The 26,184-nt window shown below is 41.0% G+C and overlaps 1 protein-coding gene across 16 annotated transcripts in view; it reads right to left on the reverse strand.

Annotated features, from left to right (window-relative positions):
• CDC14A (cell division cycle 14A) overlaps window positions 1-26,184 on the reverse strand; it is a 169,172-nt gene that overhangs the window by 113,101 nt on the left and 29,887 nt on the right. For 12 of the 16 annotated variants that reach the window (XM_047785178.1, XM_047785179.1, XM_047785188.1 and 9 more), the window contains one exon: window positions 25,228-25,320. The exons of 3 other annotated variants lie outside the window; for them this stretch is intronic. In XM_047785178.1, coding sequence (XP_047641134.1) covers window positions 25,228-25,320 — 93 coding nt within the window. Of the gene's footprint in view, window positions 1-2,117; window positions 2,413-25,227; window positions 25,321-26,184 lie in introns of those variants that run through there. One more of the 16 variants, XM_047785190.1, reaches the window with a different exon arrangement.

The raw sequence follows: 26,184 nt of genomic DNA on the forward strand, positions 1-26,184 counted from the left end.
TATTCTTTTCCCCAAAAAACCTGATGGCAAAGGGCAACACCTCCCCCCACATACCCATAATATATTTTTTAATGAAACCTGAGCCTCTGTGTCAATTATATTTATGTTTTGTGATCTGGAAAGTGAAAATACTCTTGAAGATTCAATTTGGCCATCTGAGAAAGGATTCTTCAATTGTGGCTTTTGATTTCCTGTTATTTAATATTTTACTTGTTTATAAAAGAGGAAGCAAAGGCTGATAGCAGCCTTTCAGGTACTGCCACAGAAACACTGATATGATAGCTGTGAAATTAGCATTCCAACCATTTCTGAGTCAAACTTCTCCAAAATAAAAGTTTCCATAAAACAGAGGCAACAACTTGAAAACAGTCTAGAAGCACTAAGATTTGCTGAATACAGAAGACTGGCAGCAAAAAGGAGAGCCTCTCCTTAAACGTTTCAGGAAACTAGGTTCAGCACACATGGAGTACTAAGCGTGGGCATTACAAAGATGTCCTTATGATGTGTGATTTGGGTTCTAGCCCGCTAATTAGCAGTCATGCTTGGACCCCTCTCCCAGCCCCATTAACTTCAAATTATAACACTTGCGAGACAGCACTTGAGGATAGGGATGGGCAGACATGCGAAAAAAAAAAAAAAAAAAAAACCAGTTTCTTTTGGTGGTAAAGCTAACTAGTCTAGAGCACCTGCTTGGTTTGAAACCACTGCTCCCTCATTAACTGCTCCTAGCCTCCCACCAAGCACCTCCCCATCACCCAGACAAAATCTCAAAAGTTAACTTTGACTCTGGCCTCTATGCTTCACTCTATCAATAATTTAATTTACCCACGGAACAGTTTTTTTTTTCTTTTTAGGGCCACACCTGCGGCATATGAAGGTTCCCAGACTAGGCTAGAATTGGAGCTGCAGCTCCTGGCTTATATTGCAGCCACAGCAACTGGGGATCTGAGCCGTGTCTGTGACCTACACCACAGCTCAGAGCAATGCGGGATCCTCAACTGACTGAGCGAGGCCAGAGATCAACCCTGCGTCCTCATGGATACTAGTCGGGTTCGTTACTGCTGAGCCACAAGGGAACTCCTACACAGTAATTCTTCCTCCACAGTCTCTCTCTCTTTCTTTTTTTTTTTTTTGTCTTTTTGCCTTTTCTAGGGCCACTCTCCCGCGGCATATGGAGGTTCCCAGGCTAGGGGTCCAATCGGAGCTATAGCCACCGGCCTACGCCAGAGCTACAGCAACGCCAGATCCGAGCCACGTCTGCAACCTACACCACAGCTCATGGCAACACCAGATCCTTAACCCACGGAGCAAGGCCAGGAATCAAACCCTCAACCTCATGGTTCCTAGTCAGATTCGTTAACCACTGTGCCACGACAGGAACTCCCACAGTCTCTTTCAATAATGAAGTAAACTAAGTTTGGGAAACCGAAATGTATCTTTTGGGTAAAGAAGCACAGGATACAAATATCTTTTCAAATTTTACAAACCCCCCCCCCATTTTCTGTGTCAAATGAGCACATGAGGAGCCTTGAATTGTAACTGTCATTAATTTTCAGGCAAATATGACTTGACCTTTCTTTGGTATTATCATCACCTTATTTCAAACCTTCTCACCACACACTCACACCATGTCTCTCTGTCTCCACTTCCTGCCACCTCTAGTAACTGAGAGTGGGGCTCTGAGACTCAGTCCTGCTCAGAAAGCCCAGCCAGACTGCCAGCCCTTCACCAAAATGAGGTCCTAACCCACCTTTCCAGGTGAATTTGTCGTTTTTGCCTGAATGAACCCCATCACCTCACCATCCCCTAATCATACCTGACACCCTCCAGCATCTGAGGTTTCTTCTGGAGTCCTCTCCACGCCCTCTCTGCCTGTTAAAATCTTCCTTCTTCATTAACCTGTAACTCCAATACCACCTCCAAGATGCCTTTCTTCCTCTGCTCGAAACCCTCCTCTTACTCTTTAGGGACTGCGAGAGTGATAATGACCATGATAAAGACAATAATAAAAACAGAAAGTTATATGGTACACTACATGCGCCAGGCACTATTCTGAGCACTTTGATAATTCGGCTCATTAACCCACAATCACGCCAAGGCTGGTTCCATTATCATACCCATTTCCATTTTCTGTGTCAAATGAGGAGAATCAGCTGCCTCCAGGTCACACAGCCAGGGTGCAGTGGAGTCAGGCAGCCAAGCTCCCCGCAGGAGCCCCCAGCCACTCCCTGACGGGCCCCTCATGGCTCTGTTGTGATTATTTTCCTTTATACCAAAGCAGGTAGCTCCTTAAGTGCAGTAACCAAGCACCGCACCCTCTATAAGCCCTACAAAGCATCCTGTCAGGCAGATGCTGCGTAAACACGCATATGTTTAGCGAATGACTACTTTAACCCGGTAATGTACAAGTGTATCTGCCCTAGAAGGTTAATTCAGTTTATTTAATAATTAGTAAATGAGATTTTTTTAATGTGTCACTACAACTTTAGTGGTAACGTCCAGAGGAGCCAGTGAAATTAACTTTCTGATCCCAGTTATATGAAAGCATCAAACTAGATATGTAGAGACAATTCTTCAATGATGTATTAAAAGAGAAAGTAAAAAAGAGACTGATTTCAAGCGTAAGAGCTCTAGATAAATGTTCTGTATTAGCTTCTAGGAAGTATTCTGAGAGCCAGTCATACTACCTGACCCAGACGTTTGCTCTCCCACGTCCCCGTATCTGTTCTGAAGCTACACTTGGCCACTCCCAACAGACAAAAGGTAGGAAGCAGGAGGTAGAAGGGGCCACAGTCACCAAAGATCAATATGTACTCACTTAATGCTTATAATCTGCATAGGAACCTGTGCACATACAGGGACACCAGAAAAGCCTGCAATGTCTTTATGGGACTTAAAGATATGGAGAACAAGGGCTCTAAAGGGGGCTGGGAGATAGTCCTGGCATTGTGGTAGCATTTAGGTGGCCTCCCCTTCCCTTCCTTGGCACCACAGCACAAGTCACCTTGATAGGGCCGCCTTCTTTGGCAACTGGAGGAGATCAGGCCCCCCTGCCTTACGTTCCCAAAGCTTGCGCCCTTCTCCTTCAAACTCTTAGCCTGGTTTGCCATCACACACTTCAGGGGTTATTTTAGTCTGCCTCCCTAGCTAGGCTTGTAACTCCTTCTGCAGGATCTCTGTCTCTTCTCCATCTGAAGGACTCATCACTGTGCCTGGCACACAGCACACACTCAAAAAACATTCAACGGCTGCATGAAGAGATGGTGAAGGGAGAGTATTTTATGTGAGGACAAGCATGATACAGTCATGGAATACTGATCCTCTACCTAGAGAGCAGGTGACAGTGCAGTGGGGGCTAGGCACTCCAAGTCCACAGCCAAGCTGCCTGGGTTCAGATCCAGGCTCTTCCCTCATGGGCTCCATCACATTAATTCTCTGTGCTTCCATCTCCTGAAGTGAAGGCAATACTGTGACCGCTTCATTGGCTGTTTGTAGGGAAGATCAAGTGACTGACGTAGGTAAACTGCTCAGAAGTATATCTGACACATTGAGTTTCTATAGGAAAGGACCACAGGAAAAATACTTTGACCCCCAAGTATTTTTTTCTTCTCCTTTCCCGTCTGTCTCCACGTGAGTCTGGACCCACAAGTGCTACCGTTTCTGACACCTTAGCCCTAAAGCCATAAACATCCCTCATGACTGTACATACCAAAGCCGTAACACGCAGACAGACCATCATCTAGTCCAACCCTCTCCTTTTAACGTACAGATGTTGATGCCACTCTCAGTTCCAATGGGCTCCTCTGTCTCCTGGTGCCTTTGTATCAACAACCATAAAGCAAATGCACTGGCTTCTACCAAGCCATTGTCAAAATATCAAAAGATCCCTGAGATGGCCCACATCTCTCTCCAACAAAGTAACCAGAAGAGAGGTGATATTGTACTCATTTCTCCTTACCTGAACTTCTCACAAACAAAAGAATAAAATTACCAGGTTGGGTCTGTGTTTAGGAGAGGAAAGCAATTACCACTTATCTACAAAAAATAAACCACAGAAGTCCATGGGACAAACATCTATAAAAGCACACTGTGAGGTGAGAAACTGCAAAGAATTGAAGCATAAAATTGTTAAGGTCTCTTCCTTGGCTCCCAAGAGTTTGGTTCTCAGACTTCTTCTTCTTCTTTTTTTTTTTTTTTTTTTGGCTTTTTAGGGCCACACCCACAGCACATGGAGGCTCCCAGGCTAGGGGCTGAATCATAGCTGCCAGCCTATGCCACAGCCACAACAACGCCAAATCTGAGACGCGTCTGTGACCTACAGCACAGCTCATGGCAACACAGGATCCTTAAACCACTGAGCAAGGCGAGGGATTGAACCTGCCTCCTCATGGTGGCTAGTCACATTCGTTTCCACTGAGCCACAGCGGGAACTCCCCTCCCCAGTTCTCAGACTTCTTAAGTGTCAGAACACTTAATTTATAGGCTGCTTTTTCCTGAAGACAGCATTAAGTCTTAATAGTCATATTTTAGCATAAACAAAATGCTTATTTTTTTATTTTTAGCAACATTTTTTCTTCTTAATCATTTCCTCCCATTATAACCAGTGACGGAGAAAACAACATCTGCATTCAACTTTAAAATAAAATTTAAAAATAGGAAAAAGGCAAACATTTCCCAAATGCACAACTGATTCTACTTTTGTTCTAACTGCTTACGGAAATAAAAATATTCAGGGTTAAACAATCACAGATTAGATAGGTACGTCTAATTACAAGCCAGAAATGGAACGGAATATTTAAAACAACTTGCATTATTCAGTCTAAGTTTATGCCACACGTCTAATTAAAACGGAGCAAGAATGCATGCATTTTGTCTCCTAGCCTTTGAACACTTTGTAAAAGAAGGTAAGTCATTCTTCCTGTTCTTCAAGTTTGAGTCTGTTACAAACCATAGATTACAAGGCCTGCAGAGTATTAGACAAAGCATCTGCTTAACAACATGGAGGCAACACTAATTATCAAAGAGAGGCAAACCCTCATGTCAGTTCTCTATCTCCATGGCTTATTTCTGCCCCAAAATACTTAACAACCACCTGGCATCCTCATGAGAACGAGGTCTAGAAATGACTGTACATTTTGGTTAAGGTCATGTCTGCTCTGTACTCCTCTCATGTGTTATCTCTTCACATTTGAATTTGAACTTGGGATTTGAGATTCGTGAGGAAGCAGTGGACTTTATTCTAATTACAAGAGAATTAGTTAAAAACAGAAATACTCTCTCCCCTACTCTCAGAGGTGTCATAAGAGAGAAGTCAGTGGGAGCTCTTTGATGGGCAACTTCGGAGAACTGCAGACAGCAATACCTATGTGTGTCTTCCCATCTAATTTGATGGGAACCAGAGTTTTCATAATCAGCCTGAAAAGATGTCCTTCCAAAGCTGACAGCTGCAGCCACATCAAACATACATCTCTTGCTAGCAGCGTCTCAGTGCCACAGCCCTCTCTTGCCTGAAGAAAGCTCATGTTCAAAATAGACCTTGCCGTGCTCGTTAGATCTCAGTGAACTAGCCCAGCCCTCATTAAGCAAACCAAGGAAACACTAAATCAATGTTCTCAGCACACAGCAGTCCAGAGGGACTCTTTAAAAAGGAAAAGGAGAAAATATTTAATCCCAAGAAAAACTGAGGCCCTAGTCTCACACAAGCTGAGTACAAGGCTGTTACATTACAACACACAGACAAATATAACCTGGTATTTCATATATCTTTCATCTTCAGAAGGCAGCCTCTGCATAAAACACAAAAATACACTCACTCTAGAATATCGCTTGAATAATGCATACTCTCTAATGAAATGATTTCATATTAAAAATTCCTCCTGCTGAGTTTCACTGCTTACCTCTGGGTATAGTATGAGTTTTCGTTTATAACATAAATAAATAAATAAATAAACCTTTCAAATTAAGAAAGAAACATTTAGGGAGTTCCCATTGTGGCTTAGCAGTAACGAACCCGACTCATATCCATGAGGACGCAGGTTTGATCCCTGGCCTCGCTCAGTGGGTTAAGGATCCAGTGTTGTTGTGGCTGTGGTGTAGGCCTGCAGCTACAGCTCCGACTTGACCCCTAACCTAGGAACTTCCATGTACCACAGGTGCAGCCCTTAAAAAAAAAAAAGAGAGAGAGAAAGGTTTTTAAAAGTCAAACAAGTATGTTCTTTAAACCAAGGATTGAATTTGATCAAACTTAGATGGCAAGACCCATAACTTCACTTAGAATGAAGATGCGGATGACAGATCCACTGTAAAAGATCAAGAATCAGTGTTTAAGTCCTCTTACCACCTATAACCATTACAGAAAGTCTTTAACTTGCAAATGAGTTCTATTCCAAAAGCTTATTTGTAAAAGCTAGTATTTAGATTTCTGGAAATGGTTTCCCAAAGACAAAATTTTATGGTTGTTAGTCTTGTAGCTTGGTCCAAAAATGATTATATATTCCATATTATGTTATTTCAAAAACTAAAACTAAATAATTAAATAAGTGTGTTTGCTTTTCAAATTATCTTTTCTCAATGTTAGTGCTTGGAGAAAGCCTAGGTTAGAAAAACATGAAGTGATCAATGAACATGTTTACAATGACTCTAAAGTGAAGCTTGAATTATTTCGAATGTCTGATTGGTACTTTATTATATCTAATTCAACTTCAAAATGCATCACTTCCCTTGATATTTGGCCTTTTGATTAAGACTGATTTCAAATCCGAGGCAATGGGAGGCAGGGCAAATATGGTAGGAAAAAGATTTTCCTAATGTAAATAGAGTGAGATAATTGGGAAGAAAAGTGAATGAGAAAGGTCAAAAACTTTCTGCATATACACAAAAGGAAGACAGCCAAACCGGCCAGGCATGGAACCCAACCCGGGTGGGAGAGCAGTAAGACGAAAGTGTGGCTCGCTTCCCGTGACTATGGCAACTCATGGCAGCCAAAGCTCTCCTAGGAGAGGAGGTAGACCAGATGCTCCATTGTACTCAGTTTAGTAACTAGAGAATATACCTGAGGAACCAAAACAAAAAAGCTTTTTTGTTTTTGAATACAGTCATCTTACTCTTTTTCAAATAGAAGATTTCTAAGACACAAGCCACACAGCATGGGAACTAAATCTCAAACCTAGAATCTCATAGTAACTTGTAAGCTGCTGTTCTTTGAAATGACTCAAGAATAGAAAACCAACAATGAACACGAACAAGGAACTGGTTGTTCTCTTCCAGTATTTACAAAGAGTTGTTGCTTAGAGAAAGCAGGAGAAACAAGAGCTTTGCCCACCCCGTCAGGTGTTTGCAGAAAGGATTCTGTAGCAATTTTACCGTGCATTAGGGCAAAGTGTTCAAATATATGCCACGTGACAGTCAGTACCCTCGAAGAACATAACAGGATTTATCATTCTTAAATGTACATAATTTTTTTTTAGGAGTAACCACATTCCCTAAATACTTTTACTAATTTCACAAAGTAGAACTAAAACAAGTGAAGGAAACTTCAACTTAAGTGACTTAAATCCAACCCACAGATCTACTGCATACAAACCTAATACATAATATATAGGAAGTCCATCCGCCTTCCCTTCAGCTACGAGAAATTTCTCTCTTCTTCTCACTCACTACTGCAGGTAGCTTCGCTGCTTCCAGAAAACATCCCCCGCCCTTCACCCCGGTCAGCTATTTCTCACCCCTCTCTTTTGAGCAGCTGCAAGACTTCCAAAGAAAACGAGGAAAAGGAAAAAAGGAAAAGAAGGAGATGAGCAGGTGATTTCCCATGATTCTACAGAGAGGCAATTAATTTCTTCTTCAGCAGTTACTGTATCAAGCACCATGGACTGCACCAAGTAAGGGTACAAATGTTCCTGGCTTCATGAATCATCTCTCCTAGGTTATTTCAGAGCTTCCACGCCAGGGGATCCCAACTTCAGATATCCCTCAGAAAAACCTTTAAAGCTGTTTAAGATATGGATGCCCTGATTTCTTTCCCATGAGAGTCTGATTTGCCAGATATGACAGGTCTTGTCCAAGGGTATTTCTGATACATAATTATGGTTGAGAACCAATATTAGAAATGTTATCCCAGAGTTCCCACTGTGGAACAATAGGATCAGCAGTGTCTCTGGAGCACTGGGATGCAGGTTTGATCCCTGCTCCAACACAGACGGTTAAGGATCCGGTGTTGCTACAGCTGTGGCATAGGTCAAAGCTCTGGCTCTGATTCTATCCCTGGCCTGGGAACTTCCATATGCCACAGGGGAGGCCAAAAAAGAAAAAGAAAGGAAGGAAGGAAGAAAAATAGTTCTTCCTCTTTATCAGCTTAACTGTTAATCACCTCAACGACAGCTTCTCTGAACTTCTAGGCTGAAGTAGCCAGCCAAACACTAGCCCACCCACCACACAGCATTATTGCCAACCTTTTATTTGTCTGTCTCCCCCAGCAGAAGATAAGCTCTATGAGGACAGGGATTTTTATCTCTCCTTTTCACTGCTATATTCTTAGAACCGAAAAGAATATCTGGCATATGTGCTCAATAATGATTTGTTCAGTGACAGAATGAACAAATGAAACAGTCCGAAGGGACTGTTTCCTACTAAAATGAATAAAGAGCTTATTAAACAGGGAAGGCTACAGGAGCCCTTACTTCCACCTTTTGGTTAAACTACCAGGAAATTCATTCTAAAGTTTTGAGCTTGTTCAAGTCACAGCCAGTTTCTGTTACATGTAACTGAAAAACTCCAATTATTACAATATTGCTATTCTATATACCAGCCAATTAAGATAGAAGGAGGGGCGAAAGGAAGGAAATACAGCAAAGGAAGAGACCTGATCAGAAACAGAGGAAAGGGGACGAGATAGACTGGTAGGGGAAAAAACAAAGATGAAGATGGAGAGCTACACAGAGTGAATGTGGGTGAGTAACAGACACAGAGGAAAGCCAAGAGCAAAATGTGAAAAAAGAGGTAACTGGTTCTTTCACACATGGTGTGAACTTGGACTATGAGTGTCTACATGTGGAGGGGCAGGGAGCTGCTAATGAAGAGGAGAAGAACCAGAATGTCAACGACATAGGGGCTTCTTGGGCCCCCCTGTGCTGCCTCTTGTGACAAGCTACTTAACTTCTCTGGATCTGCTGGTACAATGAGACAGAGGTGGTGGGAAGGGCAGGGGAGGGCAGGCAGGGCAAGGGGAGATCCTGTCTAAGGTCTGCCCTTTTTTTTTTCTTTTTTTTTTTTTAAAGGGCCACATCTGAGACATATGGAAGTTCCCAGGCTAGGGGTCAAATCAGAGTTGCAGTTGCTGGCCTACACCACAGCTGCAGCAACTGGGGATCCATGCCACGTCCAAAACCTACATCACAGCTCATGGCCACTGAGCGAGGCCAGGGATCAAACACCATCCTCATGGCTACTAGTTGTGTTCCTAACCGGCTGAGCCACAACGGGAACTCCCCGTCTGTCTATTCTGTCACTTAGTGGCAAGAATCACTGTATGGCCCCATGGGAAAAATGCAAATGACCCTCTCAATTGCTAGAGTAGACACCACCCCCACCCCCATCTCATCCTGCAGTCTTTATATTTAACTCAAGGTCTAGGTCAACTACTGTTCCTCTTAAAAAAAAAAAATTAAAATAGAGTTATCAAGGAAATCCAGTAGCCCACATTCTGGGTAAATCCCAAAATTTTTTATTGTAATAGTAGGACCTTAATCAACAACTAAAATCTGATTTCCTCTTCCATGAATTCAGAAGTAAAGAACTGTCATCAGTCAGTACATATACATAAAATTTAATATATTTTTTAAACTTTGTATTAATAATGTCATAGCCCAATGTCAGGATATCATAAAAGTTGTTGTTGTTGTTTAATTCATACATCTGACTTGGAGACAAGTAAACAACATGATTTTAGAAACTTTTAAAATGTCAAGTATATTTTGTCACTATTTCCATTATTTCACAGATATGTTTCCAGAAAGACAATAAAACTTAAAATGTGGCTCCTGGCAAAATATGCAGCTTGCTGCCAAAACTAAGAGTCACCTACAGACACTGAGAATTTTCTCAAATTTTCAGGCATTTCTGAAGAGAACATAAACACTTTACCACATTCAAACTAATGGGATTTAAGGCTTTCCCGACGCCAAGACAATAATCCCCTTCAACACTATTAAGGGAGTTCGAGCATAACCCTAAATTCTTTCTACAGGATGGGTCCATTCCCATAGGTTTTAACAAGCAGTTGATTTCCAATTTAAAGCACCGCAGCTTTGACTACTGGGTTACAGAGGTCCCGGGCAAGACCTGGGGGTAGGAGTGGTGTGATGAAGACCTTGAGCTTGGAGTCTGTCTGCATCATTTTTTACACACTGTGAACACAAGATCCGTCACCACTGGGAATCTGGATTGGCTCCAGGGCTGTTCCCTATCTTGTTCATTCCTTATTCCTTACAATAACAGAGACAGGCACTATTATTAGGCGTTGAGGATACAAATGTAACAGTCATTTCTTTACTCAAGGAGCTCATCCTAACAGGAGAGAGATGGCAAAACAAGTACTAGCAAAGAGCTGATTCTAGTAGATTACATTGCACATAATTACAAGACGAGGTGAGAAACGCCATAATTAAGCCGAGTTCTGGTTGGGATAATAAGAAAGGACAAAATAAACAATTGGGGGGAGAGGAGGGAGGAATGGGCCAATTATAGAGAAAACATTAGAAAAAGTTTCTCTCAGAAGGGGATTATGGGTTTTTTTTTTTCACTTTAACTTACAAATTCCCCCAAACAGTCCCCACTAAATGACTCACACACCCACTCATGAAAGAATTGTAAAGTCTGATTCATCCTACAGTGTGTATTTTCACATGGAAAGGCTTGTCTGCCTGCTCATTAATGTGAAACAATGAACCACAAATGTTACTTACTCCTTTATTAGGTACTTCTCTGAGGTACCGCAGCAACTCTTACTCCTTTCAGGCTTAAGTTACACTTTCCTAGCCCGACTATTTATTTGACCATGAAGGTGCTGACTACATCCCTGGCTTTAGGTCCTCATCATAAAAGCCTGGTTTTCCATAACAAAAATTCAGAAGCCCTACAAGCACCTATTGTGGGAAGTGAGAGGGGTGGGCACCAGGAAACAAGACTAAGGCTGAGACAGAGGAGGGATGAAGAAGAAAACTAAGAACGATGAGGGGGCAGGGTGGCGCTAACATGAGGACCTAGTAGCCAGGAAGGTCATGGTCTGTTTATTGCCATGGCAACCATATTTGGGGAATGAAGAGTCTTAGGAAAACAACAAACAGGAACCTCATGCACCTGGCTCCTCCTTTATTTAAAATTTCAGAAGGTACATATGGAAAGGGCTTTTCATTTATTAATTCACTGTCCATAATGGGGAAAGGACCACTTTTGTTCACTATGTCAAATAAAAAAAAAAATCTTGAAATACAAATTTCCATAGGTTAAAAGTGTGCATTCAAAAACCATTATAAACCTCAGGTTTAAAGATTAGATGTCATGAAGTAATAGGGCATTACATACCACGAGCATAAATTTGAGAAACTAAACTGGACAGGCAGTCACAGAACAGACCCAGAGGCAGGCTCAGTGCTGGCTCCTGGCAGTGGAGGGCGGGGAGAGGCAGTGCTGACCCAAGCACAGGCTTCTCATTCAAGGTTGTCCCCAAATGAATAAAAGCATGCTTGGGCGGCCAGGAAGAAGGGGACGTGTAGGAGAGACTTTGGGGGGAAACATTCAAATGGACATGCAATATGAAAAGATAAATTGTATTATTTGAGGGCTTAAATCAAACAGCAGCTTTTTCTAATAGTCAAGTAGCAACTGAAGGAAAATCCTTGTGGGAGCCAGCTGTACATCTTGATATTTAGAGAGAGGAGGCTTTGAGGAGTTCAGAACACTTTCCATTTTCCTTAAGCCACTCCTGTTAATTGAAGACTAACCCAGATGGGCCACACAATCACCTGCACATTCTGTGCCAAAATCGATGCCCTAAAAAAAACATGCGCGTATCTTTCAGATCCAAGCACAGCAAACAGATTCTCCAAAGGTTGTGAGCAGCAAAATCAATTCAATAGACTTTTTTTTTTAGTAAAATAGGACAAAGTATAAAACATCAGTATATGGCATGCATTTGTAAAGTAAGAACTGTTTCATGAACCTTTTGTTTCAATTATTCATGCGAATGGGATGTGTGTGTGTGTGTGTGTGTGTGTGTGTGAGAGAGAAAGAGAGAGAGATCTGAGGTGCAATGTAAAATATGTTTCTTACTGTGGATTACAGTGGGGGAAAAAAAAAAAGCTTGAAACACCATGCTGAAAAACAGCCTCAGCTACTTCTTGTCGTTCCTTGGTTCTCCTCTTCTCCTATCACTCCTGACACTTGGAAGCACTCTAGGACACCCAGGGACATCACCAAAGCGCATGTGAGAACTGCCACTTCAGCCAGCTGGTACGCAAAGGTTAGGGAGTGTTAGCGCCATCAGCCAGAATTAAAGCTCAGAAACTGCCTGGAGGAGAAACTGAGTGACTAGTGTAATTGACACATTGTTTTTCAACTGCCAACATATTACCTGCTGGTTTTGAATCTTCCACAGACTATTGTGGTTTAGACACAATATTATGTCAAGACTAGCACTGCTCAGCTACATGCTGTGACTGAATATACCTCCAACTGGAATTTAGGGGTGAGTTCTAGTCTCTCTGGCTCACCAACTGGATTTGACCCTGGGCAAAACACTGGGCCTTGCTCAGATTCTCCATCTGAGAGAGAAGGACTACAGCAGGAGTTTTTCCTAGTCAGTTTCTTACAAAGATATTTCAGTGGTTGTGCAGAAGGGGTTCCTATTTTTCTTTTTAGCACCAAGAGTATGACATTTTTTCCCTTTGTGGTTTTTTTTTCAGGCATACAGCATAGTGATTCAGTTTGTTTGGTTTTTTTTGTTTGTCTTGCAGAATATATTCCATTATTTGTTATTATAAAATAATGACTATAATTCCCTATGCTATACAGTATTCCTGTTTCTTATCTATTTTATATATAGTAATTTATATCTATTTATCCTATAACCCTAATTTGTCTTTTTCCCCTTCCCTCTCCCCTTTAGTAACCATAAATTTGTTCCCTATATCTGTGAATCTGTTTCTATTTTGCATATATATTCATTATTTTTAAAATTTTACAAATAAGCAATATCATATGATATTTGTCTTTCTCTGCCTGGGTTATTTAAGCAGCAAAGGGCAGTATTTCATTCTTTCATGGCTGAGTAATAGTCTGGTGTGTGTGTGTGTGTGTGTGTGTGTGTGTGTACACCACCTCTTCTTGATCCAAATCTATGCTGATGGGCACTTGGGTTGCTTCCATGTCTTGGTTATTGCGAATAGTGCTGTTATTATGTTCTTATGTTATTAATATATGAACATTGATCGGATGCATGCATGTTTTTGAATCAGTGTTTTCATTTTTTCTGGATATGTAGTGAAATCGCTAGGTCATATGGTAGTTCTACTTTTAGTTTTTTAAGGAGCCTCCACACTGTTTTCCATAGCGGCTGCATCAATTTAAATTCCCACAGTGTGCGAGGGTTCCCCTTCCGCCATATCCTCTCCAATATTTGTTATTTGTAGACTTTTTTTTTTTTCCTTTCGGTCTTTTTAGGGCCGCACTCGCGGCATATGGAGATTCACAAGCTAGGGGTTGAATTGGAGTTGTAGCCACCAGCCTACACCAAAGCCATGGCAACTCAGGATCTGAGCCATGTCTGCAGACCTATACCATGGCTCATGGCAACACCAGATCCTTAACGCATTGACTGAAGCCAGGGATCGAACCCGCATGCTCATGGATCCTAGTCGGGTTTGTTAGCCACCAAGCCAAAACAGGAACTCCTATATTTATTTTTAAACTAAGAGAAAATAATAAACACAGTCAAACATATTTAATATCAGATTTTCCCATGGTGAAAACCAAAGAGCAGCCAAATTATCTCATTTCTAGTAAATATCTCATTGATTAGGAAGCTTGGAGCTCTGCACTGGGTGCATGTCTAAATGTGAACCTGTTCTGTCCAGATATTTGTATAAAACTGAATAGAGGTGGCTCATGCTCATGTAAATATCAGGTGAGGCCCAGGTAGACAACATGTTCAGGACATGTCAATTGTAGACTAACCCAGACGCCAAGCACCTGCTCTCACATCAGGCACTGCAAATACTTTCCAGGTTGTATGAGGATAACAGATAATGTCTTCAGGGCTTTAGGTGCCTCTTTTCTAATTTTTTTCCATTAAAAAAAAATGTGTATAGCTACATTTTTTAATGTGATGGATTTAAATTTTTCTAATATTCTTTTCTGAGTTTTTGAATTTGTTCTTACTGAAACGTATCTTGAGAGTCTAAGAACACTGTTAAAAAAATGATTGGCAACTACTTAATATACATAAGTAAGGATTTTTCCCTAGTGAGAACAACAGAAATAATAATGAAGACTATCATCCGTAACACGGATTTCAAATGTTTGTATATATCAACAAAGGCCATTTCAGTTCTAAAACCTTATTTTTTCATTTTTCAAAGTTTCATTGAAGTTTAGTTGCTTCACAAGGTTGTGGTAACGTCTGCTGTGCAACAAAGTGATTCAGTTATACATGTACGCATCTATTCTCTTTCAGATTCTTTTCCCACATAGATTATCACAGAATATGGGGTAAGTTCTCTGTGTCAGACAGCAGGTCCCCGCTGGTCAATCATTCCATAGACCTCAGTGTACATATGCCAATCCTTTCAGTTCTAAAATTTTAGATAACTATGGAAAACATCTTGTTTTACTCAGTAACTTAAAAGAAATAAATGCCTCAAAACACTGTGATTCTTGCTGTTATTTCTCTAATTAGCACTGACTGCATAATTTATCTTTAAGCACTTTAAAGCTTTTTAATTACTCCATATTAAATTTTCAAGAATTGTGGAAGAGTCAACGTTATTAATGTTTCACATTTATCAACTAAACATTAAAGCATTCATGCGAGTATTTACTTGAACACTTAGGATGTGTCAGACACTGTTCTAGATGCCGGAGCTATTGTGGGGAACAAAACAAATTTCCCTCCCTTAAAGGCAAAGAAAATAAACAAGTAAATGAATAATTCTGAGCACTAAAAAAGTACATCCCCTTAATTCAGTATACAAATGAAACAAATGGACGCAAGCTTTTCACATAGAAAGTATATTCTCTTCAAGGCTACTACTAAGATTCAAAAGTGTGTAAGTAAGCTGCTCTGAGCAGATATAGTATCAGCCCTGAAATATATAGTCCTAAATTGTGTGTGTGTGTGTGTGTGTATAGATCAGAGGGCTATTTACAGCACAGAGGAAACTTGTTAGTGGGAGAATGGGGGGGGGGGGAAATACTGAAAAGACTTATTCAGTTAAACTTGAGAAACAAACCTTCCACAAATGAAAAGCAAACAGCTGATTTTTCCAGCCCACAGCTAAATGAAACATGCACTGAACACTGAATAAAACATAATATTGCTCTACCCATATGCAGAAGACTAACAGAATTTCCAAATTGAAAATGCTGTATGATATTAGGGATCCAGACTCGCTTAAAGACACCAAAAATACAAGCCTGCAAAGATGCGAGCCTGCCTGGCCCATTTACAGGCAGTATCACAATAGCATTCTTGCCTATCAAGCTATAAAAGGAAGGAACTGCAAACAGGAAATTGCCCTGCCCCAGACGGGGGCCACTCCTCCCTTCCTCTCCACAACTTCTATAATCAGAAGCAAATGCTACCTGTTAGGTTTACCAAGCAGCCACAGAGGTTGACAGAACACTGGTAGCTGACATCTACTTTATTGCTATTTTAACAAATATTTAAGGAAAATACCCTTATTATTTTGAACAAACACTTTTCCTAATAACTTTACCTACATTTTAAATAACATTTGTTTAACCTATAGTTTTTTAATGACAATTTAAAACAGGTTTTGGTTTTTGTGGATGGGGGGAAGTTCTCAGGCCAGGGGTTGGACCCACGCCACCAGAGCAATAACCTGAGCCACTGCAAAGACAATACCAGGTCCTTAACCTGCTATGCCACAAGGGAACTCCTAGTTTTGAAATTGCAATTTATGGATAAACTGTGAGTCAGAGATTAAGGAAATGAATATGCTTGGTCCAGACAACAAAGACAAAAACAAATTCAAGGTCAGTGGGCCTGGTTTACCATTTTCCACTGGTTCAAACACACACACACATTAACCACTTTTAACCACTTTTAAATAATACTGTTCCAAATACAATTTTCTCTATATTCAGTAGATCACTCGGGTGTTAAATAATCGATATGTCCATTATTAGCAGTTCCAATTAACCATCTTTGTATTCAGCTGCAGCATTCTGATAAGTAACAGAATTTATGGTACATGGATTTCCTAATTTCTTATGGAAACTTGGACTGATGGGTGTGATTTCTAGGGGTTTACATCTATTGATACAAATTAGACAAAGAAAAATGACTTTTTTTTAAAAGGAAAGAGACTGATAGACTTTTAATGGTCCAAATACAGTAAACAAATTTAAAAACCACAAGCTATTGAAAAGTTAATAAACCCAAAAATAAAACTATAGGAATAGTCAGCCTAGGTAATAATTTTTCTAATTCATAAAACATTAAAATATCATTTTTGCCAATTAAATTTCTAAGTCTTCAGTGTTTATAGCCATTATGTAATGGTATATGAGAGTGAAGATTTCACATATCAAATTTAGTGGAAACTGGCTTAAATGGAGCTCCTGCGGTGGCTCAGTGGTTAACGAATCTGACTAGGAACCATGAGGTTTTGGTTCGATCCCTGGCTTTGATCAGTGGGTTAAGAATCTGGCATTGCCGTGAGCTATGGTGTAGGTTGCAGACACGGCTTAGATTCCGAGCTGCTGTGGCTCTGGCATAGGCCGGTGGCTACAGCTCAGATTAGACCCCTAGCCTGGGAACTTCCATATGCTGAAGGAGCAGCCCTAGAAATGGCAAAAAGACAAAAAAAAAAAAGACGAAGAAGAAACTCGCTTAAATATGGTAAAATGCTCCAAGAGCTTAAATAATGCTGATTTTTTTAAAATGTATTAATTACACCTTTGGAAATCTGAAGACAAAAATCCACGAAAAGAAATATTTATAATGCAGACAGCTATTAGTTCTATTAAAAAAAATTTCTTTGGAAAGAAATCCAAAATGTTAAACAGTAGTATTCTCTCTAAATGGAACATTATTTGATCATGTAGGTGGCAAAAAGGCAAAACATGCATAGGCCAGAGTTCCCATCATGGCTCAGCGGAAATGAATCTGACTATTATCCATGAGGACACAGGTTCAATCCTGGCCTCGCTCAGTGGGTTAGGATCCAGCATTGCTGTAAGCAGTGGTGTAGGTCAGAGATGCGGCTCGGATCAGCCCTGCTGTGGCTGTGGCTGTTGCCAGCAGCTGTAGCTCTGATTAGACCCTCAGGAATCTCCATACACCGCGAGTTCTGCCCTAAAAAGAACAAAAAAAAAAAAAAAACATGTAGTCCAAGCAAAAAGATGTTCACAATACTATGCTAAAATTATACATAAATAGTTCAAGTTTAGAAGTGATGTAAATTGCAAGGAAAATGCTCCTACTTTTCGTCTATAATGTGGTTATTCTGCTTTTTTAATTAAAATTATCCTCTTCTCAAACTAGATGTTTAAAATACATTTAATCATTTCCCAACCCCTCCTCTGCCCCCCAAAAAGCATCTGCCTCTCCACGCCATGCCCCCTGCCTGACATCCCCTTCCCGGCTTGGCCCACTGCAGTTGGTCGTCCTTAATCCCTCTCAGACTCTCCAGGTTTGACCCTGCTCCCCCAACACCTGTAGCAGAAGAGAGAGAACTACTCACTTTCATATCCCCAACTCCTAAAACAAGGCCTCGGGTATGAGAAGGACTGGAAAAACACTTGTCAAATGAGTTCTTAGCTAAATTTGGCAGCTATTACACACTTTTCCCAATTATCTATTGCTGATTCACCCCCCCCCCCCCATTTTAGGCTAAGCATTCATTCTTTTTCAATTTTTTTAATTTTTGTTTTATTTTCCAGAGCTCACCGCAATGCTGAGCAGAGCTCATCTAAGCTCAATAAATATTTACTGAACTAATGAATGCCTGAAAACACATCTCAAAAATAAGAAACTTATTTGGTTTAGACAGGCTCTTCCAGAAAATAAATAATACCTGGGGTGGGGGGGAGAGGGAACCTCACACTCATATCTTCCAAAATTATCCTAAACCATCATCAGATTAACAAACAGCTGCGTGTTACTGAGTCAAGGAAGGCTCTAAGTGGGAAGAAAGGAAGACAAGCTGACAAAAAGAGGGGAGCAGCATTCAGCTCTTCAGGGAAGGTAAGACGATGGCTCAGAAACTATTGGGAAGGCCACATGGCTTTCCTGTCTAGAGCGCCAGCCGTTCCTAAGTGCTTAAAATGCCAGGCATGGCCCTGACACCTTCAAGAGCATGACCTCCTGTGGTCCACACCACGGCTACGTTAGGTAGGCTATTATTATCTCTGTCCTAAAGACACAAAGAACAGGAGTATGGATGAGTTACATAACTTGGTCAAGACATACAAATAAGTGAATTCAAGGCCAAGGCTGTGGCTTGCTGAAGTCTGTCCTCTCAACCACTACACCAGGTGGATAATGGCGTCTGAGAGGTAGAATATAACTGCTAAGGCCTTAAGTACAGTCACAGGACAAACAGCAGACATGGACATGGTTACAAAGTCCACAAACCTTAGCCCTGTCATCCCGGACTCAGACATGACACCTGGTTCAGGCTAGGCCCAGTTAATCCATAATTAGACCTCTTATTTAGCAATGTGAGGACTTAATTAGTGGGTTAAGGAACATACAATGTGGTTTCCATCTCTGTTTAAGAATCCTCCACATATCTGAGAAAACAAACAAACAAAAAAAACAACTAATTCTTTAACTATGAATTATTTTCCAATCCTTCATTCATCATGGTCTGCTCCACATTCTCCTCGACCTCTTTACCATACTTCTGTGAACTGAAAACAGTGTAGAAGCCAGTGAGGACGTGGTCTTGAAGCATGTGGCAAGAACCTAATTAATTTCATGCTTATAAATTTTTAAAAGCCATGTTCTTCAAACTCACATGAGAGTATTTTGGATGCTCTGATGATCCAAACATCCTAATTAACCCCAAAACAGCAGTGAGTTGTTGTCCTGGAAGAAAAACACTTTTCTGGTAAAGGTGATCTGTCCTCCGAATCTGAGCCCTCCATCTCAAGGAGTACAATGTCATGGTTTAGAAATGCTCTGTAAGCGAGGACTTCCCTGAAAGGGGTACCTGTCGTCTATTAAGTCTCACTGTGATCTCCAGAGGCCACATCATTCCAGCAACTCTGGTTTTTGGATCACCCACAGAGAAGGGTTTGTGGATTTTCTACTGAACAAGATGTTCTGTATATTTTATCTCCTTTTCGATACTCATGACAGCTCTAGGAGATAAAAACATAAAAAGGCTCTCCCTCGCTTACAGATAAGGCAATAGAAACACAAAAACTTCTGTGACATACTTAAAGTCATGTTCTAACAGAGAAACCACAGGCCAAGCCCCGACTCTGGAGGTACATAAAATGTTTGCACAAGATATCACACTCAAAAGCAAGATAGGATAGTTGCACAGCAATATGAATGTGCAAAATACCACTAAACTATACACTTAAAAATGCTAAGACTCATCACAGGAAAATAATTTCTGGTAATTGTGTATGGTAATGGATGCTAACTGGAATTACTGTAGTGATCATTTTGCAATATATACAAATATTGAATCACGTACATTGAAAACTAGTATATTGTCAATTATACCTAAATAAAATAATTAAAAAGAAATAAAAATGATTAAGATAATCAATTTTATGCTAGGTACATTTTACCATAGTAAAAATAATTGGAAAAAAAATTTTATCAGAAAAAAAAAGAGGGGTTCCTGTTGTGGCTCAGAGGTAACAAACCTGACTAGGATGTGAGTTCGATCCCTGACCTCACTCAGTGGGTTAAGGGTCCGGCATTAGGCTGTGGTATAGGCTGGCAGCTACAGCTCCGATTCGACCCCTAGCCTGGGAACCTCCGTATGCGGCAGGTACGGCCCTAAAAAGACAATAAAAGAAAAAAAGAAAGAAAGAAAGATGAAGAAGAAAAAGCAGCCAGGTAGTAATGTGACGTTTTGTAACAGGTACTGCCCTTGGTCTGTCGTCTCTGCTCTGTTCCTGCAACTTTAAAGACCACAGTTGGGAGTTCCCGTCGTGGCGCAGTGGTTAACGAATCCTACTAAGAACCATGCGGTTGCGGGTTCGGTCCCTGCCCTTGCTCAGTGGGTTAACGATCCGGCGTTGCCGTGAGCTGTGGTGTAGGTTGCAGACACGGCTCGGATCCCGTGTTGCTGCTGTGGCTCTGGCGTAGGCTGGGGGGCTACAGCTCCGATTCGACCCCTAGCCTGGGAACCTCCATATGCCGCAGGAGCGGCCCAAGAAATAGCAAAAAAAGACAAAAAAATAAATAAAGACCACAATTGGTCCAGTCATTACTATAAATATTCTGGTAATTAGGAGGACTTTATGTCCAATTTGATCACTTTCAGTTTCCCTCTGAAGTTATCTGAAGGAAGTTATCTTCATTCTTTCTTTCATGTTCTATCATTCCGTTATTCATTCATTCGGAAGTTATTTATGGAGCATCTCCCATGGGCTGGGCATAGTTCCAAGCTGATACTCAGTGTTCTAGAACTAAAATAGTTCCATACCGTTTGGTAAATAGCTGCTGTCCGCAGCATCTCAGCCCCCTCCATGCTGGCCCCCTCATCTCTTCCCCAGGACAGTCCCCCTCACCCTGGACTTCCCCATGATTCAGGACAGCAAGAAGGTTCCATCATTGCCAGCTTTCAGTTCAACTGGTGAACACCTGGGCCTAACCCTGGGTTAAATATTTTTTCACCTCTGAGACACAGCAATGAATGAAACTGACAAGGTCCCTTACCTATAGTCTAGGAAAGAGATAATAAACAAGTAAATGTACAAGTGAACCAGATAATTTCAAATAGTAAAATGCTGTAAAAATAAATAAATAAAACAGCAAAGGGCTAGAGGGTAACTGGAGGTGGCAAAAGCAGACTAAAACGTGAAAGTGTCTCTGAGGAGGTGATAGTAGAAGGAAGAAGGAATGCAAGGGTCTGAGGTAAAAACATTACAGACAGAAGAGAAATGCTAAGGACTTCTGGTAGGAACAAGCTTGGGATTTCATGCTTAGAAGACCAATGTGATGGGAGCATCTTGAGTAAGAAGATCATAGGGAGAGACAGGGACAGATCATAGAGGATCTTAATGGTAATGGTAAGGAGGCTGAATTTCCTGCCAAGAACAGTGAGCAGTCATTAGACAGATTTGAAACAGGGCACTGACATGATCTAATTTATTGTTGTAAAAGATCACTCTGACCGTTGTGTGGTAACTGGATTAAAGGGAAGCAAGGGTGAGAAAGGAAACAATGCATGAAACTGGAGTGATCATCCAAGTGAATAGGGACAGTGGCTTGGACTAGGTGATAGCAACAGAGATGGAGAGAAGTATCTGATTCAGGAGTTCCTGTTGTCAGCGGAAACGAACCTGACTAGCCTCCATGAGGACACAGGTTCGATCCCTGGCCTTGCTGGGTAGGTTAAGGATCTGGCATTGCTGTGATCTGTGGTGTAGGTTGCAGATGAGGCTCAGATCTGGTGTTGCTGTGGCTGTGGTGTAGGCCAGCAGCTGAAGCTGAAGATTAGACCCCTAGCCTGGGAACCGCCATATGTCGCAGGTATGGCCCTAAAAAGCAAAAAAAAAAAAAAAAAAAAAAAACTGTGGAGCTAACAAACAGGTAGTTAGATACTTATCTTGATAATAATCCTGAGGTAGACCAGAAAACCCTGGTATTAACTAAATTTTACAAATGAGAACACTGAGGCTCACAGAAAAAGGTTTATCTTAGTACAAAATATTTTTCAGGAGTTCCCCTTGTGGCTCAGTGGTTAACGAATCTGACTAGGAACCATGAGGTTGCAGGTTAGGTCCCTGCCCTTGCTCAGTGGGTTAACGATCTGGTGTTGCCGTGAGCTGTGGTGTAGGTTGCAGACGCGGCTCGGATCCCGCGTTGCTATGGCCTGGCGTAGGCCAGTGGCTACAGCTCCGATTCGACCCCTAGCCTGGGAACCTCCATATGCCGCAGGATCGGCCCAAGAAATAGCAAAAAGACAAAAAAAAAAAAATTTTCAGTCGTCAGTGCCCCCTGATAGAGGGCAGATACCACATTTTAAAAAGAGGAACACCGCTGGGGACTCAAAAAAAAGCACATACAGAGCGCAACCTATTTGGCTCTGCAGCTGCTCCAAAGGTAAAAGTCTTCCATGTCCAAGAAGATTCCCCCAGGAGATTATGGCTTATTCAAATAACAATACGTAATCTATGTGACACTTAGCTGAGATGTCTGTATAATGCCATTACTATCTTCTTAAAATACTTGAATCAACAATTAAATGCATACAAACAATACGAAGTAAGGCACAAAATTCTCTTTAAGGAAAGATGACAATTCTTGGTTTTCATTTTATTAAAAGTGTTCTGGGTATATATACATAATGGAATACTACTCGGCCATAAAAAAGAACAAAATAATGCCATTTGCAGCAACATGGATGGAAGAAGAGACTCATACTAAGTGAAGTAAGTCAGAAAAAGAAAGGCAAATACCTTATGATAGCACTTATATCTGGAATCTAATACAAGGCACAAATGAACCTTTCCACAGAAAAGAAAATCATGGACTTGGAGAATAGACTTGTGGTTGCCAAGGGGAAGGGGGAGGGAGTGGGAGGGACTGGGAATCTGGGGTTAATAGATGCGAACTACTGCCTTTGAAATGGATAAGCAATGAGATCCTGCTGTATAGCACTGGGAACTATATCTAGCCAATTATGATGGAGCATGATAATGTGAGAAAAAAGAATGTATACATGTATGTGTGACTGGGTCACCTTGCTGTACAGTAGAAAATTTACAGAACACTATAAACCAGCTATAAGGGAAAAAATAAAAATCATTATAAAAAAATAAAACCATAAGATGTAATTTTTAAAAAATTTTTAAAAAAATAAAAGTGTTCTGTTGAAAAGCTTTATGGGGGACACATTTCTAAATTTAGAAAAGAAAATCAATTGGGAAATGACCAACACAGGAATAATTACACCACTTTGCAGGGCTGTAACCAGCTTGTAAGACAAGCCTGTGCTGCCCTCAGCACTTCCTCAAACCCCTTTTCCTTCCTTTGGCAGCTTTAAAGTGGTAGAAACTTCTGCATTAGAAGATGTGTCTATCCCCAAGCTCAACACATCTATTAGAACTAAACTTCCGTTCAAAATCCCAAAGGTGCCATGCTGAAATTAAGGACACACGACAAACAGGAAGGACAGGCATTAAAACAGAAAGAAGAGAAGGGGGGGAGCAGCAGAGGTCCTCTCCCTGATGGCAACTCCTCAGGACAAAGGGCTCACAAATAACACGCTCTATGGCATCACGAACCCTCAGGAAACCCTCAGCAAGACATGCCGGCTTATAGGCTTGAAACCAGAGGTTATTACATAACTCTCCGTATTTTAGACAGTGTGGAATATCAGTTTCCAATGAATAGTAGTTATCAGAGTAAAGCAAAAAATAAGCATGCCTGTTTAATTCAGCTCACCAGCACTTCACTGAACCTTCGTGCCAACAGCCAGCTTTTCGTGTGTGCTCTTAAAAGAGAAGCAAGAGCCTGGCTGGCGCTGCAAATACTCCTTGTATCCTCAGAATTGGAAAGAAACTTAGAGGTCATTATATCCAACCCTCTCGTTTTACAGACAAGGAAACTAAGTAAAGCTAAGGAGGATAAAGTGGCTTACCCATCATCCCAGAGCCACTTCAGGATGAAAAAAACGTGTTTCAGATGCTTAGTCATGATTCCAAGTACTCTAACATGCTGTCTATGCAACGAGAAAGAAAAGTACCACAAAGGATGGCCCAAGGTTTTACTGCAGCCACATCCTGATGAGAGAAGGTAGGCAGAGGTGGGCATCACAGCCCTAGAGACAAGGCCCCAGGTCACAAGGGCCCTGGCTGTCAGCCTGCCACTCTTTCTCAGCCTACACCCTGCAACAGCTGAGAGTCTTTCCAACAACACAGCTGGGCTTTTTCCCCCAGAGTGTTTGGTTTGATGTGGCTGAGTTTGATGTCTAGTAGCTGGTGCCTTCTTCCGTCAAGGTCTTCAGAAGGAGGGCCTTGAAAGGCCACCCAGCAGGGTGCTTCCAAGCTTTAGAAACGCACAGACCCTCCCAAAGGATGAGCAGGTAAAGGACACCTCTCTCCCTTGCCTGTCCAATCCCAGCATATGCAGTAAATTCTAGAAATATTCCTGCAAAAATTGTGTAGCACATTCATGTGGAACTCATATTTACATGTTAGTGCTTACAGGGAACAAAATTTCTAATCAAACTTATTTTTGAAAAGTCATGTCTGGTTACTAGAGAAGTTGCAATATATGCAAGATCCATTTTCAGTTTGCTTACTGCAAACACTTATATAGATGAATAAAGAGATTGATAATAACAACCTCTTCCACTGCAATCAAAGATTTCATCTCTTTTTTTATATTTTTTAAAGTATAGTTGATTTACAATGATGTGAAGGATTTCCTCTTGTTCCAAAAAAGGAAACCCTCAACAGTCTTTCATAATCTTCATATGTGTATATATATGTGTGTTTCTTCCTGTAAATATCCCTTCTGAGCAGTCTTTTTATTAAAACACCTAAGCAGCTGCGGAATAAAAGCTACACACTGTAATTCCAAGATTCTCTCACTAGCTACTGGAAAATAAAATCTGAGAGTCAACAGCCCATCAATACTGGTCCACACTTTCCATTCCAGTTCAGTGGCCAAGGTGCTAATAATCTTCACCATCTCCCAATTCCACTGAAAAAGTGGCCTGGATTTTCTTTGACAGTGTTAGCTTTCCATTGGCCTGATTATAGAAAATAACCATGAAAAAAAGTACTTACGGCATAAGCACCTATCAAAAATGCTGCATTTGCTCTTTTCTGTTGGTCAAAACAGGTGTAGTGCACTATTTTCTTTCTTGATAAACTATATGACTAGAAAGAGGGAATACAAAGAGTTAGTGTAATCCCGGGGACAATGTTGAAATATACAGAAAAACGTCACTGCTTAACTTGCAAAATATGTCATAATCCGTGAAATTTAACAACTTTCAATTTTAATTTCTGTAGCATTTGTACAAAAGTATTATGAGGTAGAGGGTTTCTAGCTCAGACTTTTTACAGCTAAACCATGATATAAGAATTGACAATATAACGAATATGTTTCTTCTCTAAGAAAGGAGACAGCTAGAATGGGAAATAATTAAATTATTGGCATCTTTATTCACAGGAATCATTTCTGAGGATTTACTCTTGATCTTATATGTAACATCTATTCATCCTTTTTCATGTCCTACATCCCACACCCACTCCCAGAAATGTTATCTAGACTTTTTTGGGGGGGCTTTTTGCCATTTCTAGGGCCCCTCCCACGGCATATGGAGGTTCCCCGGCTAGGGGTCTAAGCGGAGCTGTAGCTGCCAGCCTACGGGACAGCCACAGCAATGCAGGATCCGAGCTGTGTCTGCGACCTACAGCACAGCTCACAGCAACACCGGATCCTTAACCCACTGAGCAAGGCCAGGGATCGAACCTGAAACCGCGTGGTTCCTAGTCGGATTTGTTAACCACTGAGCCACGACGGGAACTCCTAGACTTTTCATATTATGCCATCTGTTTTTAAATATGTCCACCAATCTGTTTTCCTCTCTAAAATTTTGGAAATTCCTATGTGAACTAGAACAGCAATATTAATACTTTCTTTAATGTTCTATAAAAATCCCCTTTTAATTACCTGGGGGGAAAAAACGGTTAATGGAAAAAAATGAACCATCGAAAGGATTATGTCAGCAAACATTT

This window comes from Phacochoerus africanus, chromosome 6 (assembly GCF_016906955.1).
Source record: "Phacochoerus africanus isolate WHEZ1 chromosome 6, ROS_Pafr_v1, whole genome shotgun sequence".
Taxonomy (NCBI): Eukaryota; Metazoa; Chordata; class Mammalia; order Artiodactyla; family Suidae; genus Phacochoerus; species Phacochoerus africanus.